Below are 18,271 nucleotides of genomic sequence, written 5' to 3'. Positions count from 1 at the left end.
GATAAAACCTGTGAGTTAGTTTCAGGGCCATGGGCTTCAGGACATCTTGTGGTGAGGTCCTTTGGGGTTTTTTACTTGAAAGGGCATTTCTTTTAATACAGTATGTATTTTATACTGAGAATAGAAAAAACATTACCTTCTCAATGATGAGAAATTTTTAAAAAATGTATATTAGGGTTAGCCTTGAAAATGGTTTTCAATTCATAATATTCTTTTGAACTCTTCCTCACAGTATTATTGTGAACATCAAATGAGATGATAACTAAAGTGCTTTGAAAATTATAAGTAATATGTACATATCAGGTGGTATATTTAATTTTTAGCCCCATCAACCTAGCACATGTACCTTTTGATTTGGGGGACATCAGGTAATAAATCTGTGGTTTCAGCTTAGATCTAATAGTGAAGTGGCTATCTCTGAATTGGGGCAAAAAAATAATCTTGAATTAATGTTTTGTTTTTCTGTGGGAGTAGAACGTAGTGGAGTGTCCATCTCCTTATGTTTTATCTTTTTTCTCCATTGTTTACAGAAAGGATGCCACATTTTTACTGTGTTGCTTTTCCATTTTATTTGAAATATTTTAATCTTTTTGTCTAGAGATGAGCAGATAGTTGTCAGTTTGAAAATCCCGAAGGGCTCATGATGAAAAATGCTATCTGCCTCCAGAGAAAGAACTAATGGCATCTGAATATAGACTGAAGCATATTGTTTTTCTCTTTCTTTTTCTTTCTTTTTTATGTTTTATTTGAGTTTTCTTCTACAAAATGACTAATATAGAAATGTTTTAAATGATTGTGTATACATATAGATACATTCATATATACAGTCACACACACATATATACATACATATACATATATATACATACACACACACACACAAAATAGATATACGCACACACATATCCTCTATCAAATTGCTTGCCATTTCAGGCAGGGGAGAAGGGAAGGAAAGAGGGATAGAATTTGAAACTGAAAGCTTAAAAAAATCCAAAACAACAAGTATTAAAAATTGTTTTTCTATGTAATTGGAGGGAAATTAAAACATTTCAAATAATAAAAATATTGCTTATACACTCTTTCTCCATAAACTGTCTCTGTTTTTGATGGAAATTATTCCATTTGGAAAAATACATTGCTTTGATTGGGCACCTTGAGACAAACCCAAGGAACCAGACTTAGTAATTGTACTTTTGCAACATAAAAGGGAAGAAATTGGAAGGAGAGCTAGCATGGAAGCAAATTCAAGAGAATTGGACTTTGGAAATATGTATTTATTTACAGTTTAATTAAAAAGTCTTTACATTATATAGACACCTTTGTCTATATTTAGAACAAATACATGAATCAAACTGTCATTTTGAGCCTGAATGAATAAAATTTCAGTCATGTAGTAAAGCATAATGTAGTGGAAAGAGTACTTATAGTCTGGAGTCAAAGACTTGGATTCTAGCCTTCATTTTTTATTAACAATCCATGTGACTTTGGGGAAAATCACACAACTGCTATTTGGGGCATCAGTTTTCTCATCTCTGAACAAAGTGCTTGGACTAGGTGTAACTTGTATATTTTGTGATTATTCAATTCTTATTTATGTTCAGATTGTAAAATTTGAAATTTTAGTGAATATTTCATATTCATCTGGTAAAATCATTGATGGAGAAGTAAGATTTGACAAATATACAGAATAAATATTGAATCTTTGATACAATTTAGGAAATTATTCTGTTTTTTAGACAGGACCTTTTTTATTGTGTATTTTTATGGTGGTAGCTTTTGTCAATATGTTTCTTAGGATAAAAAATGTTGATAAACTTATTTCTAAATACATATGTATCCTTTTATGCTGATTTTTTTCCTAGGATATGTTACTCTAGTAGACTGTATTTTCTTGATTACAATTTTTAAAAATTATAACTAAATGTAGACATATTGATTTGGATGATTAAGGGTATAGACTCTGTGTTTCTTGTTAGGAAATGGTTATATAGAATTCTTCTTACATGACTTATTTTCAGCAAAAGGTTGCTAATATAGTCTTTTTATACTTGTAGCAGATGTGGAGTATGCAGTCTTAGATTTCTATCCAGTATCATTAAAGCATATTATGAATAATTACAGGGTAAATTTTGCATCTTATATTAAAATGCTGAAGCACTCAATTATGTATGTGCTCAAAGTTTAATTACAACACAGTAGATGAATACATTTGCAGTATAACTACTAATTCAAGTTTGTGGTTAGTGACTACCTTTGGTGTATATTATTGCATATTTCAGTGGTTCTGTCTAGCTAATTTTAATTAATAAAAAGTTTTTAAGTAGTATCTGGTTTCTCAAATAAATTTTATGTAGTTGATAATGCTGTTTATGATTCTTGTTTTCAAAATGTACTTGAAATTATTTCCTGCTTATAAAGTTCATCTTTTTCAATATGCCTTCTTTAAGGGATTAGTACTGCTTAAGTACTAATATGGAAATCCTTGCTTTAGGAAGCAAATTATATATAATAGGAGTGTTAGTTTCAGCAAACATTGAATTTGAAGTGGGATGTCAAAAGATAAAAATGGACTCTTTAGCACATTCCCTGTTGTCTTCTCTCCAAATCTGTTCATTCTTCTGACTTTTTTTCATGCAGTAAACTGACTTCATTATTTCAGAAGATGGAATCTTATTCAAAACCTTAATTTGTTTTTTACTTTAATTTTTCTTACCTGTCTGATCTGTTCAGCCATTATCTCCCTTCTAAATCCTTTTCCTCCTCTCAGTACCATTAACCTAAAGAACCTCATTTTTCTCTCTTTTTTATACTCCTACCTATTACAATAATTCTCTGAATGGTCTTTTCAGGATCAACCATTCCTTTACTTTATCCTTCACATTGCTGCCAAGCTTATTTTGCTGCAGAGTGGGTAAAGTGCTTTTGTAAATATCAAAACGCACTGTGAATGTGAGCTATTCCTTCTTGCCTTCATCTGCTTCTCCCCTTTTAATTATGTGGTCATCACTTAAACAATTGAGAAACCAAATCAAGTGGGGTTGATTGCCAGTGTATATTGTTTGTCCTTGTTGAGGACTAGTCTGTAGAGAGTCCTAAAAACAGAGGATTGTCCAGGAGGTCATTAACAGTCTTTGACCATGGCAATTGAAGCAAAAAGGAAAAAAAAATATTCCTTCTAGGTTACTTCTGCCAGAATTTCTTTAGTGGCTAGCCTGGCATTCAAGGCCTACAAGTGCCACCCAATTTTCCCAGCTTTATCTCATGTTACTTCTTCTTATACAGAAGAAGTCTTTGTCCCTGAAACAAACCCTGCCTTCTCCCAACTCTGTTTTTCCCCATATTGTTTCCTGTGTTGGAATGTACTCCCTTGAATTCCTCCTTTTCCATTAAAACCCAACATACAAGCCTGAAAACCTCCCTGATTCCTCCCTAGTCATTAATGTTGTCTCTCTCTTCCCTGGTTTTCATGCTATGCTTTATGTATTCCTGATGCATATCTTTAACACTTGCATTATTGTTTTTATGTTACAAGTTTGTATATTTGTATGCTCTATAAGTAGAGTGATAATCTTCTGTATTTAGGATGAGGAAACTGAGACCCCCAGAGGTCGAGTGACTTGGCTAATGTCAAACATCCATAGCAAGGAGCGCACAACCAAGATATGAACTAAGATCCTTGAACTACAGATCCAGGGTTCTTGTCATTGTGCCCTACCTTCATCATCCACAGTGACTAAAGTCCCCCCACGTGGTGTGCACATAGGTGTATTGCTGAAATTGAATTTAGGGTAGTTATAATTTGGAGAAAATGTAGCTCTTTCACATGGAAAAAGGGATACATGTAATGGAAATATAGATGCTGGCAATCTTCACCTTGGAATCCTTTCCCTAGCAATAGTTCAGAGATACCCATAAGTACTGCTTTCCTGTCTCAGGAGCTTTCATTTACCATGAATACTATGCTTGACCAGATTTAACCCGTTCTTTCCTTCTTAACCCCCTTCCCTCCTCTGCCATTGTTCTGTGTATTGGAATCCCCTCAGGCAGGCCCCTTCCTATTGTGCTGCTGTGGTACCTTCTAGGGCTTCCTCCCAGACTACTCATTGTACTTCTTTTCACTGTTCTTCTCTTCTCCCCTCTTACTCCCATCAAAGGCCAAGGGCTAAAGGCTGATGTCTGAGCAGAGGCTCGGAGGTGAGCAGTCCTAGCAGGGTTTCCCCAAGGCAACTGTTAGTAATGTTTCAGCTTTGTTTGGGCTTTTGGGTGCTATTGTGAGAACACACCCCTATTTATAACATTGTTTTAATGGGAAAATGCATTCTGAGTTTAAAGTAAATGATTTGTATAAATGAACTTTTGGAACAGAACCCATTCATAAGTTAGGGACTGCTTGCTCTGTACTTCTAGGTAGAGCTTATTTGATGTTTGCAAGGAGGAGAGTACAACTTATTTCTGGCTTTAAGCTTCCCTAAGAATATAACCCAATTCAGAAAGATTTGCTTTTTATTCTTCAGGGAGTTTTGAATGAGTTAATTCTTAAAGGAATAGTTTGAAGTCTTTAAATGTGAATCGAACAACATATGTTGATTTACCATAGTCTAAAAGAAAGGTACCATTTGTTACAGAGTTAATAAAATTTCTACACTGGAATTGAGTAAACTTTTTGAACATAAAATTTTGTTATTTGATGTATGAATGTATCCAGTGACTTCATGAAGATAATTTTAAGGAAAACTAGCAGATAATCTATATCTTATTGTTACAATCTTTCAGTAACTAACAAAGATCATCAATTAATTTTACAATTTCTTACCATAGTTTTGCTTTATCTCCTTTTTCTTTATCCAATTGTCTGCTACCCTGTAAATGAGACTTTGATTTTGGAGACTTCAAATAAATCTAAATGCTCAATAGTTTAGCAACACTGAAGTGTTATGAATAAAATATCATTTAAAAGAACATTGTTTTTCTTAAGATCATAATTTTCATGTTATAGATAAACGTTGTCTGCTGATTTACTCCCAAGTTCCATTTTCTTTGTATCCTGGGGAAAAGACAGAACATTTGTAGTGAAGAATTGTATGTTGACTTTATAGTAAATAATGAAGCAAGCATTGAACCAGGAATTAGCTGTTTGATTTCATTAAATCACATTAAGTCCTTTTCCAAATGGAACATCCTGCTTGAATTTTGCAGTATCTTGACTAGAATTTGGCATCATCAACTAGCCCTGGTGTTTTTAACATCTCTTTGTGCAGTAAATAGGTCTGTTTCTGCAAATCCATTTTATTTTATTTTAAGAACAGAAAAAGAGCATCGTATATGAAACTGCAAATCTACTAAGTATAGTTGGTTTTTAAATAGCATATGTTAAATTCAACCTTTTGTTTTCAAAGTTGTCCTGTTTGTTTTTCCTTCTGATCTTCCTTCTCTGTTACCCCATTTCCAAAAAGTCCTTCCATTTACTCTTTTCCAGTGATGCTATTACTACTTTATTCTCTTCACTCTCTCACTCATGAAATAAAGAAAAAAATAGTCCCTAAAGAATAAGCATAGTCAAGGAAAACAAATTCATACAGTTGCCATGTCCACAAGCAAAATGATTGTTAGGTTTTCGTACCTTGAATCTATCATCTCTCTTACAGAAAGTGAGTACCATGCTTTATCATTAGTTCTTTGGTGCCATGGTTAATTAATGCATATATAAGAATTCTTAAATCTTTCTAAAAGGGTTTCTTTACAATACTTTGACTATATAAATGTTTGCCTGGTTCTGCTCACTTCCCTCTCTCAGTTCATACAAGTCTTCCCAAGTTTTTATACAGCCATCACTTGATCATTTCTTATAGCACTGTCATTCCTTTTATTCATATGCCATCATTTGTTCAACCATCCCCCCAATAGTGATCATCTTCTTTGCTTTATGCTTCCAGTTCTTTGTTAGAACAAAAATCTGTTATAAATAGTTTTGCATATGTGAGTTTGTTTTCTCTTTTATTTCTTGGGAGTGAGAATAGGGGAGGGGAGTAATAGGCTTAGTGACAGTATTTGTAGGTATTCAGAAGTTTAGTTACTTAGGACGGTCAGGAAGACTGGGAATTCAAATCCAGCTGCTGACACTAGCAATGTGACCTTGGTCAAGTCACTAAACCCTGTATGCCTCAATTTTCTCATTTGTAAAATGAGCTGGAGAAGGAAATGGGAAACCACTCCATTATCTTTGCCAAGAAAACCCTGAATGGAGTCACCAAGAGTCGGGACCTGAGTGAAACAAATGAACAACAGATTTTGTAGTATGAAGATTTTTTTTTAATGTGTATAGAAATGAAATTGAAACTCAATAGAATTTCAGTGCATCAGTGCGTCTTTTAAATTTATTTTTAAGTGAACTTTGTTGTAGGCAAGTTTAACTTGAGGATTCTAACCTCATGTATATATTTTTAAAATATTTTTGTACACATAATCCTTTATTTGAAACTCAGAACAACCCTGTGAGGTTTGTAGTACGAATGTTACTCCCATTGTACAGATGAAGAAATAGCCTCAGAGATGTTAAATGATTTTTTTTTTGGATATCATCCCAAAAAAAAGTTTATTACTGAAGAATCTCAATCTAGTGATATCATTTGTAAAGCTGTCCTCTGACATAGACTCTCAGGATAAATTTTATAGTCTCTTAATTCAGCAGATGCTTAATAAATATTTAATTGAATTAAGAATATGGGTGGGTTTTGACCATTAGGAAGTATTTTACCCGTTAGTATTTTCTGAGTGACTAATACTGTAGTTATATATTGTAACAGTTTTTATGAAAACTGTGCTGTAATATATTTTATGTAGATAATCACTTAACTCTGAATGGTTTGTAGATTTGTAAATTTCTACAGTTTATTAGTAGGTTAGGATTATTTTCCCTTTTGATAAACACTTTTGTTCATGTTTTCTAATGAGCTTTTAAAATATTTGGGAAATTGTTACATTTTTAGATCTGCTTTTAGATCTGTTAACTCTTCAAATTTCTATTTAATGAATAGCACCGTAGATTAGGAGTAGCATTTCATTTTTAAGAGTATATCTGCAACAGGCATTTATGTAACACCTAATGTATGGCAGGTACTTTGCGTACAAAGGCAAAAGCTAAACAGTCCCTGTCCTTAAGGAGCATAATTGTTGTGGGGAGGGCTTAGGAGGGAATTAAAACAGGCTAAGGAATGGTGAATCAAGGCTTTTGAGGTAGGATAATTTTGGTTATTCATATGCATAGGTCTTTTATATACATGTTCATAAATGTCAGACCATTAGATATATGTCCCTTCTCATGAAAGAATTACATCTTTTTTGATGCAGTTATCCAGAAATCAATTCAACAAATATTATGTAATGATTATGTGTAGAACACGCTAAATCTTTAATCACTGTAGATAATGTATAATGTAATGGGATCAGAGGTAGATACATAGATCTGGGAATAAACAGCATAAAAATAATTAAATCCTTCTGAGTTGATGACAGTGCTGAGAGTATATAGAATGAGAAGAGACCCCAAGAAAGATCCTTAGGTAATACCCATAGTTATTAGGCATAATATAGATGCTGATCCAATAAAAGGGGATTGAGAAGAAGCAGTCAGATAGGCAGGAAGAGGACCAAAAAACCCAGAGGAGAGAGTATTTTAGAAGGAGATGGTGGTCAACACAGTGCCATGCTGTAAGCAAGTCAAGAAGCAGAAGGATTGAGAAAAGGCTATTAGAGTTGGTAGTTGAAAGATACTTTTTAACTCTAGAGAGAACAGTTTAATTTGAGAGATGAGATTGGAATCTAGACTCAGTAGATTGCCTCTCCTCTTATTTACTTCTCAATGAGACAGTGAGGGGATGAACTTTTTCTAAGAGTTTGACAGTGATAAGGAAGAGCAATATAGCATGACAGCTTGAGGTTATGGTAAGGTGCAAGTGTTTGTTTTTTCATGTTGGAGAAGATGTTTACATATGTGTAGGCCCCAAAGAAGGGTCTAGTAATCAGTATATACCCCAAGGAGAGGTCATTGATAAGAAAGTTTATGATATGCGCAAATACATTTGTATATTTGACTGTGTTGTAGCCAAAATATCCAAAGCAGAACATTTTGTGGTATTAGAGCACTGGAAATAAAGTCGATGCCCATAGATATGGGAATGACTGAATAGTACAGTACTTGAATGTAAAAGAATATTACTGTGCAGTAAGAAAGGACAAAATATGATGACTGAAGAAGCATGGAAAGAGACATGAACTGATAGAAATGAAGTAAAAGCCAAGGAAACAATCTGTACGATGACTACAGCAATGTAAATGGAAAGAATATAACCACAAAACAGTCAGAAGTTATTGCTTCAAAATAACAAAGAAAATAAGCATGGCTCCAAAGAAAATATTTGAGAAGACCCCACCCCTGGATCTTAACATTTTTTTTTTGTTCTGGCCTTGTAGCATGTAACATATTTGTCCAATGAATCAATCAGTTAACATTTATTAAGTGCCTAAAGTTGCCACGAACTGGGCAAATACTTGGATGACTATGAAAATGGCATATTTATCAGATCTGCAGAGGATATAGAATAGGGAGGGATAGGTCATGTGCTGGAGTATAAAAGCAGTAGTCAGCTAGACTAGACAGGTTAGAGTGATCAGCCAAAAGGGTATGGCATATGAGACCAGGAAGAACATAGGCCAGGGAAAGCATACACTAACTACTTCCACGTGTTTGTCAGGACCTGATAGAGCAGAACCAAGAACAGGGAATGGAAGCTAAAAGAGCAAAGTTGAGTTTTTGTTTTGTTTAAATAATGAAAAACTTCCTAATAATGAGCTTTTCTCAGAGTGCAAAGGGGCTCTCTGGAAGTAATGGGTTTACTTTAATTAGAGGGCTTTCGAAAACAAAACAAAACAAAAAACAGGGATAGATTACTACTTACTATGATTTAGGAGTATTTATTTACTTGAGTAGGGCTGGATGTCCATTAAGATCCCTTTAGTGAATCTATGGACTTTTCTCTTGGCCCCTGCCTTTTGAAGCCTTCCTAACCTCCTAGGATATCTGTTAGAACTTGTGCTCCATTGTACTGGGTACCTCTATTAAAACTGCATTAAGACTTTTGGACAGTCTGTATAGTGTACCTTCCTGCCCCATTGAGGCATTGAATTTGTATTTTAGTAGAGGATAGATTATATTTAGTTGCAGTAGGAAATTAAAATGGAAATGATTTTTCAAGAGAGCAAAGTTTCATCTTTAATATGCATCCAAATAGCTTTGCTCATTTAATGTATGTGTAATTTAATTTTCAGAAAAAGTACCATGTTTTTACTCAGGTTTTTTTTTTCTTCATATCATAGCAAATATATTTCTTTTTCAGAAAGTCAAGCTTGTCTGCATAATGTAGTTCATGAACTTCTTGGAGAGCTGCTGAGAATTCTTCAGACTATAATAAACAAACACCAGATTCTCAACTCAGCTGATATACTTGGTGCTGCAGGAATAGTTACTGCAAAAGTGAAAGGTAAAAGACTCATTATGGTCTGGGAAAACTGAAAATGTGCACCTTTTTTTTTTTTTTTGCTTCATGATAAAATGATATTCTTCTCAGAAGACTATATACCTTATAAGAAAGCTGCCAGGAATACTCAGTGTCCAAATAACATAATCCCTAATGCTCTTAAATACTAAAAATAACTGCCTGAAAGGAAGTAAAATGGAGAATTTTGCTCTTATAATTTAAGCTTCTTTGCATGGAAACAAACAATAAAATTCAGCTCACAAAAAATTACTGCATCTTTGTATGGGGATATAAATAAAAAAAATGAAATTGTCCCATCTTAGAAGGAGCTGACATTCCAATAGAGGATATATACCCCCAAGGACATATGCAGCTTAAATGGAAAGTGAATAAATACAAATGTACACAAAATACTTTGAAAAGAAGGGCACTGGCAGTTGAGTGGAATCAGGAAAAGCTTCCTGCAGAAGAAAGAGGCAGAAATAAGGAAAGAGCTCATTCCAGCCATGGGTGGGGGATGTCTAGTGAGGAGGCACAGAGCCTGTGGGTGGATGTCATGTGTGCACCTTAGAGTGAAGGGAGAAGAACTGATATTTGATCCTAAAGGCAAAAGGAACCATGGGAAATCTGAACCATTGCATTTAAGAAAAATTACTTTGTCAACAGAATTTAGGATGAATTGGAGTGGTGAAAAAGTTGAGGCAGGAATACATTAAGCATTTTGAAATTGTGTATGGATTTTTTTGGCTGTACAGTATTTTTCATGGGAAAAGATATTCTTTTGATGAAAATGAATTAAACCCTTTAGAATTTTTAAATTATATGTTATGTATCACAGATAATAAAATAAAGCTGAAAGCCACTGTATATATTAGTATGTGTCAGCTAGGGAATTGACTGTGGGTACTTAAGACAGATAAAATGGGAGATGGGGGAGTAGAATCTTAAATGCAACATTTATTGAGGTTACCTTATGTGGTTTGATAGAGTATTATTAGAGCATTGGTGAGTTTTGTGCAATCCTAGGATATGACTATAATAGAATATGTATATATAATGAGCAAGTTAACTTTGTTATTGGCTAACATTGTTAGTAACTTCCTGGTATCAGAATATAGACAGTTATTTTTAGGAGCTCTCATGCACGTATGTAAAGCCTATGACTAAGAAGAAAAATGAGTACACTTTCACTATTTGGGATTCTGTTTTTTTGCTACTTTATAAATGCTTCTTTCTCTGCAAAGTGTACATTGACTTGAATTGGATCCTATCCCTAGAATTCAGATCTCAATAAATAAGAGTGTTAACTGGGTTTGGACGCTTTCCTAGACACTAGGGGTGCAAAGCAAAAAGAGAAATTATGCCTCCCCTTAAAGAGCTTATTAAGCTCTTAAGGAGACAACGTGTTAGGTATAGGTAGATGTCTGGAAAATCAATACAAAGTAATATTTGGAGGGTAAGTGTTGGTCACCATAATAGAAGGCATAAGCTAATTTTAAATATTCTCCTTATGAATAGAAATAAAAATAGGAAACTAATGAATTTGGTTTTTTTTTTAATCTTATGAACTTTAGACATGTATTTATATAGTAATCTGATATCTTGGTCTGGAATATGGAAAACCCAAGCTGATTTGTGATAGGAAAAAATAACAGGTACTATATAGCTTATTCAGATTTAAAAATTTTACCTAATCATCATATGTATTTTTTCAGTAGGTTGTTTACAAATGCCATTGAACTTTATTTTGATAGGGCAATTTTTGTCTATAGATAGGAAAATTTCCATGCTTGGAAATAGTGACTGTGGTTCATTGTTATTAGTAGCTATTGTGTTTAGTCAGGATGTCCTGGGGAAGGAGTATGCACGTTTAGAGTTGATGTCCACATTCCAGAAAGCAAGATGTAGAGAAAGACGTTTCTTCCAGGCTGTTTTATAGATAGATCCTTTGTATCTTTTGGTATAAGTCTTTTTACATTTCTTACTTGCCCATATAGATGTCTTCTTTGGAGTAATTACTGCTGTTCTTTTGCCTCACTTTATGAGTCGGAAAGGCAAAGATTTCTCTAGCCTTCTAAAATTTTTAAAAGCCTGACAAAGTATATTTGTCAGGTTTCTATTACTTTGTCTCTGATTTAATCCTGTTAATAGCTAGTAAACTAAGAAGTTTAAATGAAATGTTAGAGAAATGGATTTTCAAGCTTCAATACATTTCTGAATATATGCTTAGGAGTTCATACCTAGATATATATATGTGTATATCAGTAGTTAAGTAAATATAATAACACTTGTAGCTGATGCTTAACTATGTTTAAAAGTTTAATTGCATAATTTAATTATATACGGTAAAACTGATGAGTGAAAGGGAAAAGTGCTGTTAAAAATATGTCTGCCACTGCTACATTTGCTTATTTACTTATTTATAAGCGATAGTGAATGGGCGTTGCCTCAGAAAAACTGAGTTCAAGGTCACTACATCTCGGACCATCTCTGGTCGTCCTGATGATCTATATCTTGTGCTGGACCCAGATGGCTCCTGAGGAGAGAGTGAGGCTGGTGAATTTACACAGCCCTGCCTCATTTAAATCCAGTTCACTTGCAAGTTATGATAACATCTTCTTAATGTAATTGGTCCTCTTAAAGAACAAAGGACAAACAAGTGATAGTGATGATAGATTTCACATATATATGGGTGTGTATGTGTCTCTGTGTATGTATATATGTATGTATGTATGTACATACACACTCAAATGTGTATGTACTTGTACGCTGATGTACATACACATGCATTTATGTAATACTATTGGCTTATAGTCTTAAATTCAGATTTAAAATTCTTTTTGTTTTTGTTCTCCTGAATTTGAAAAGAAGTACCTGGAATAAGGTACTTGATTTACACATTTGTTTTTCTTCTGTTAACTTACTAATAGAAAAATTTCCCTTTTACAAAGGAATTCTAATTTGGCCTCTGACCAGTAGTCTCTTTTGTTTTAGTACTCACAAAAAAGTTTGTGTGAGAGCCTTAAGCAGAATCAAAATAATGGGAACTCACTAATAAAATGTATGTCACTTGAATGAAACTTTTATTTAATTTCACTTAACAGTTTAACTTAAGTAATAGTTAATAAATTAATTCCAGCTCAGAAATTGCATATAATGCAGAAGTTTTGCTTTGGTTGTTGAAAGGCAAAATTCTTTTTGTTTGTAATGGTCTCTTAAAAGTAACTGTTGACATTTAGGAACATGAAAGAAAAGTCTTTGTCATAGTTATGAAGCATCCATGAATATGAAGAATGAAGTGAAAGGGTTGATTCTTTTTCTTAAAACTACAACTTAGTTTCTAGTATTCATAAAGTAGGTGGGAGAAAAATTCTGATATGATACAACCATAGTAGGGGAAGATACTTTAGAGATCATTTTGTTCAGTTGGTTTCTTTTCTAGATGAGGAAACCAGTCCCAAAGCGGTTAAGTTACAAAGTAACTCAGCTGGTGTCAGAGCTCTTACTAGAGTACAGGTTTTCTGACATTTAAAGTATTTTTTTAACTTCCTTCAAACAACATTGTGCTATATAACAGAAAGAACAGTTAGATTTGGGTTTGGATGACCTATGTATGACCTGGATCTGAATACTGGTTTTGCTATTTACTTTTATGACCTTGGGCAGATATTTTAGGCCATAGCTTCCCCATCGGTCAAGTGACTGGTTAGAATCAATGATTTTCATGGTCTCTTCTACCTCTTAATAATCTATGAGCTTGTCAGTGGATTTCTGAAAGCAGTGGGATAGAATATTATAATTTCTGCTTTGACTGTTTTTTTTTTAAATTTTTGAAATGAGCTAAGGGCTGTGTATAATTAGTATTGAAGGCAGAAAAAAATCTTTGAGTAATGACTGCAAAATTGAAATTTTTCAAAGTGTTTATGAGCTGTTACATTTTATTTTAAAATATAATTTCCCTTTAATTTTTTTTCTTTTTAATGGTATTTTATCCCCCCTGAACCCCTATTATATGTAAAGAAAATTCTTAGCATTCAGGATTTTGAGTTCTAAATTTTTCTCCCTCCCTCTCTCTCTTTTTTCCCCTCTTCCTAAAATGGTAGGCAGTTTGATACAGCTTATATATGTTCAGTTATGTAAAATATTTCCATATTAGTCGCTGTTGTGAAAGAAGAAACAGAACAAAAGGAAAAAAACACAAAAAAAGTGGAAAAAGTTTGCTTCGATCTGCAGTCTTATCAATTCTTCATCTAGATGTGGATTCCATTTTCTATCATGAGGCCTTTGTAGTTGTTTTAGATCATTGTGTTGCTGAGATGATCATCACACAATGTTGCTGTTATTGTGTACAATGTTTTCCAGGTTCTGTTCATTTGACTGACTTTGTATCCGTTTGTACAAGTCTTTCAGGTTTTTCTGAAATCTTCCTGCTCATCATTTCTTATTGCATAGTAATGTTCCATTATGTTCATATACCACAACTTGTTCAGTCATTCCCCCAAATGATGGACATCCCTTCAGTTTCTAATATTTTGCTACCATGAAAAGGGAGGCTATAAATACTTTTGCACATATAGGTCTTTTCCCCCTTTTTCATGATCTCTTTGGGATACAGACATAGTAGTGGTATTGCTGGATCAAAGGGTATGCCTTTTGGGAATAATTCCAGATTATTCTCTAGAATGCTTGGATCAGTTCATAACTCCACCAGCAGTGAATTACTATCCCAATTTTCCTATATCCTATCCAACATTTATAATTTTCCTTTTTTGTCATATTAGCCAATCTGATGGGTGTGAGTTGGTACCTTAGGGTTATTTTAATTTGCATTACCTAATCAAAAATTATTTAGCGTGCCTCTTCATATGACTATAGGTAGCTTGGATTTTTTCATCTAAAAACTTCCTGTTCTTTGGCTATTTATCAATTTGGAAATGGTTTGTATTCTTATAAATTTGACTCAGTTCTGTCTATATTTGAGAAATGAGACCTCTCTCAGAAACACTTTCTGTAAAGATTATTTTTCTGCTTTCTGCTTTTCTTCTAATCTTGATTGCATTTGTTTTGTTTGTGCAAAAGCTTTTTAATTTGATATAATCAAAATTATCTGTTTTACATTTTATTATATTTAAATATTATATTTATTAAATATTAACTATATAATATTTATTATTTACATTATATCTTATTTGATCATGAATTCTTCCCTTCTCCTTAGATTTGGCAGGTAGACTATTCCATTCTCTTCTAATTTGCTTATGGTATCACCCTTTATGTCACAATCACATACCAATTTTGACCTTATCTTAGCATCATTCACTTTTTTCCTTTATACCACTCTTCTTCAAGTTTATTACCACAAACTTTTTCAGTATGGTTTGACTGATATTTTAAACTTAGAAAATTTTCATACATTGTCTTAGCCAAGACACTGTTTACTTTGTGGATAAGGACAATGACTGGATTGCCTGTTTCATTGGTTTGGGAAACGTCCAAGTGAGGGAACCTCCTCTGCCAGTGCATATTAGTATCTGTTTTGAGCTTTGTAGTTGTCTTAAACTCAAAGATTAATGGTGTCTGTGTAAGAGATAGGACTTGAATCAAAGTCTTGTTGGCTTCTAGGACAACTATGATACTATGATGCCTAATTATTTAAATTATAGGTAACTATTTTTGCCTTAATTAAATTTAAAGAACTAAATTGCTGTGCATATGCACGTTTGTACATATATTCAGTTAGTATATATACACAGAAATTTGCATGTTTCTTTAGTAGAGAAATAATCAAATTAGTCATTTAAAAAAATTGAACTTCTACGTGTATATGTGTGCACAGATATATATACATATACACACAAACACATATACATGTATAGGAATTCAGCATGCCTTATATAATGGATACTTTGACAGGAGCTAGATACAAACCCGTTTCTCCCATTGCACATCACACTTCACATTATCTTCTGGCTGTTTGAAGAACATGTCTTGAAGGAGAGCAGTGAATAAGAAGAAATAGCACAAAGCAGGTCCTGTAATGCTGGCAGAATTCTAGTGTGACCTCTGCTCTGTGTTTCTAGGAATGAATTGTTCTCACAGCAAAATTATCCATAAGATCTGTCAGTTGATGGCTCAATATGTCCCACAAATATTTTCTTAATGAAGAAGTGATAGTCATTTTGCATGCCAGGTTATTCTCATATCTGCATCTCTGCATCTATCATCTTCGTGTTTCATGAAGTCATTTGGTGATGAGTTAAAGAGTAAATAAGCTACTTCTGTATGCGAGACTCATAAGAATTGTCCCCTTTTTTAATGTATCCTCCTTAACTGTGGGCTTCAATGACATTAGTGAAGAAAAAGAGAGATATCTTTCAGTGAAGTAATTTTCTTATCGAAACATTGGCATTCACTTTTTTGGTAACGCCTAAGTAAAAATTTGACATTTAAGGAAATTTAGGCCCAAGGCAAAATGAGAATATTGTTTGTTTCAATGCCCAAAAGACTGTATAGCTAAGCTAAGGATTAAATAATTTTACAGATTTTGTACAGCTGTATTCTGTACTACTTCTTTATCAGGCTCAGAACTGCTAGGAAGGTAGTAATTTATTAGAGACAAATGTGTTCTCCCAAGTTTTGGTATGCTTACTCCAAGACTTTGTATGTTGTTGGATTATTTTATGGGATTTAGAACTGGAAGGTACTTTACAGGTCATTTAATTTAATCTCTCCGTTTTAGAGATGAGAGGGACCTGAGTCTCAAGGAAGCGAAATGACTTAATCCAAGTCCACAAAGATAGTCAGGAGCAGACCTCAGGTTTGATGTTAGGTCCTCTGACTCTAGGTCCAGTGTTGTTTCTGCCATGTTGTGCTGCTTCCCCTCTCTTGGAGGACTTGGGAGTGGAGAATCACTAATATTATTTTATTAATTTGTTTTAAAAATAAACATTTTTGAATGAGTATTTACTAGAACTAACCTTTGTCATACCTTTTGTCTTTTTCTTCCCATGACAGTGTTTTGATTTCCTTATGGGAGATGCAGGCAGTGATTCGTCTTTGGAGCTTCCTGTGTCTCTGAAAAGTCAGGTAAACTGAGTTTAATTGTGGACAGTTTTAAATTGAGCAAGATTTCAGTATAATAATTTCTTGACCTTTTAATCTGGCCTTTGTTAACATAATTCAACTTTTTTACTGAAGTCGCTAAGATGTTGACAGAGCAAATATACACAGGATTAGGTTTGGTGATTATGCTTTATAGTTAGTTTCAGAAACTATAATTTTAATTAGAATGTGGACAAAATGAATCCTTTTTCATAGGCTCTCCTATAAATATTATTGTATTATCAGCAGTTTCAAAATCTTTTCACATTTTTAGAGTAGTGATTCTCACATATGTTCATACTAAACAATCCACCTTCCATCAGAAGTAATTTTTGGCTTTACAGAAAATCTTAGAGACTTACTGATTTATCAGATGTAGAATGTAAATTCCACTTAAATATTTCTCAGCTGTGTTTCCTCCATGTCTGACACTGCCTTAACTTTAGCAGATGTTTGATCTCTTCAGTTCAATTCAAAAGGCATAACTAAGAAGGTCTCAGCCTGTTCAAATGCCATATAGGTTATCTTGGCCATCATCAAAATAGTTCTTAAGAGCTCTTCAGCTGCTATCAATGGCATTCTTCCTTAAAACTCCACTTTAACCATGCCTTGGGAAAGATGGAGAGAAGTCTTATTCCCCAATTCATTAAAAAAAAAAATTGCTGTAGATTAATCATTGTCTTCCAACTGACACTTATGCAAATAGAGAAATGTGTAAAATATTTCCTGTGTATAGTTTGAAAAAGAAACTAATAAGTGTGTTTAAAATATAAAAAACTTAAGGTCTGAAATAGATTCTAAAGTGTGATGACATGAATTTAACTAATTTAAATGTAACAGTTAAAAGCATTTTTATAGTTACTCCGTTGGTAAATTTTATTTTTTTCATTTGGTCACTGTATAACTATATACAAAACTTAAAATAAGGTAGTACTGTTTATAGTGAGAAGCTATACAGAATTCTATGTATTTCAGACCATATTTGAATATTGTTGTTGAATCATTTCAATCAAGTGACTCTTTGTGGCCCCATTTAGGGTTTTCTTGGCAGAGATGCTGGAATGGTTTGCCATTTCTTTTTCCACCTCATTTTACAGGTGAGAAAACTGAATTATCAGGGTTAATTGACTTGCCTAGGGTCACATGGTAAGTATCTGAGGCCAGATTTGAACTCAAGATATGTCTTTCTGGCTCCAAGCCCTGTCCTCTATCCTGCACCATCTAGCTGCCCTATACTTTAATATAGCAGTGATCTAAAATGAAATGAGGACTAACCTTCACCAGTTTGTAACTGGGCCTTACCAGTTCTAAGCCAGAGTTGTTCCAGGTTTGTAAGCCCTTGAAAAGTGTGCATTTCTCATAGTTTATGTCCCATGAGACCTTTTTTAGTACAGCTACCAAGTTAAAAATGGTCTTTATGTTTTAAAATAATGCTGTATTTTAAAATGTAAAAACCATTCTTAATTCACAGGCCATCCAGAAACAGGTAGGAGCGTGGCTCTCTGGCCTTGCCAACCCCTCGTCTTAGCTATTGAATGTGAAGAGTTAATTTTCCAGTGATCTTGGATTGCATGATTTGAGATCACTGAGTAACAGTGGTGAACAGAGTTTGAGCGATAATAAAATAATAGGTTGGT

General features: G+C 33.6%; 1 protein-coding gene across 3 annotated transcripts in view; it reads left to right on the top strand.

Annotated features, from left to right (window-relative positions):
- The window catches only part of LOC140527250 (rho GTPase-activating protein 29-like), a 70,178-nt gene that overhangs the window by 7,025 nt on the left and 44,882 nt on the right, over positions 1-18,271 (top strand). For 2 of the 3 annotated variants that reach the window (XM_072644044.1, XM_072644045.1), the window contains exons 2-3: positions 16,548-16,619; positions 17,672-17,731. In XM_072644044.1, coding sequence (XP_072500145.1) covers positions 16,548-16,619; positions 17,672-17,731 — 132 coding nt within the window. The remainder of the gene's footprint in view (positions 1-16,547; positions 16,620-17,671; positions 17,732-18,271) is intronic. The other variant, XM_072644043.1, reaches the window with a different exon arrangement.

Source organism: Notamacropus eugenii, chromosome 2 (genome assembly GCF_028372415.1).
Source record: "Notamacropus eugenii isolate mMacEug1 chromosome 2, mMacEug1.pri_v2, whole genome shotgun sequence".
NCBI classification, from domain to species: Eukaryota; Metazoa; Chordata; class Mammalia; order Diprotodontia; family Macropodidae; genus Notamacropus; species Notamacropus eugenii.
This window is presented reverse-complemented; position numbering and strand designations above follow the sequence as displayed.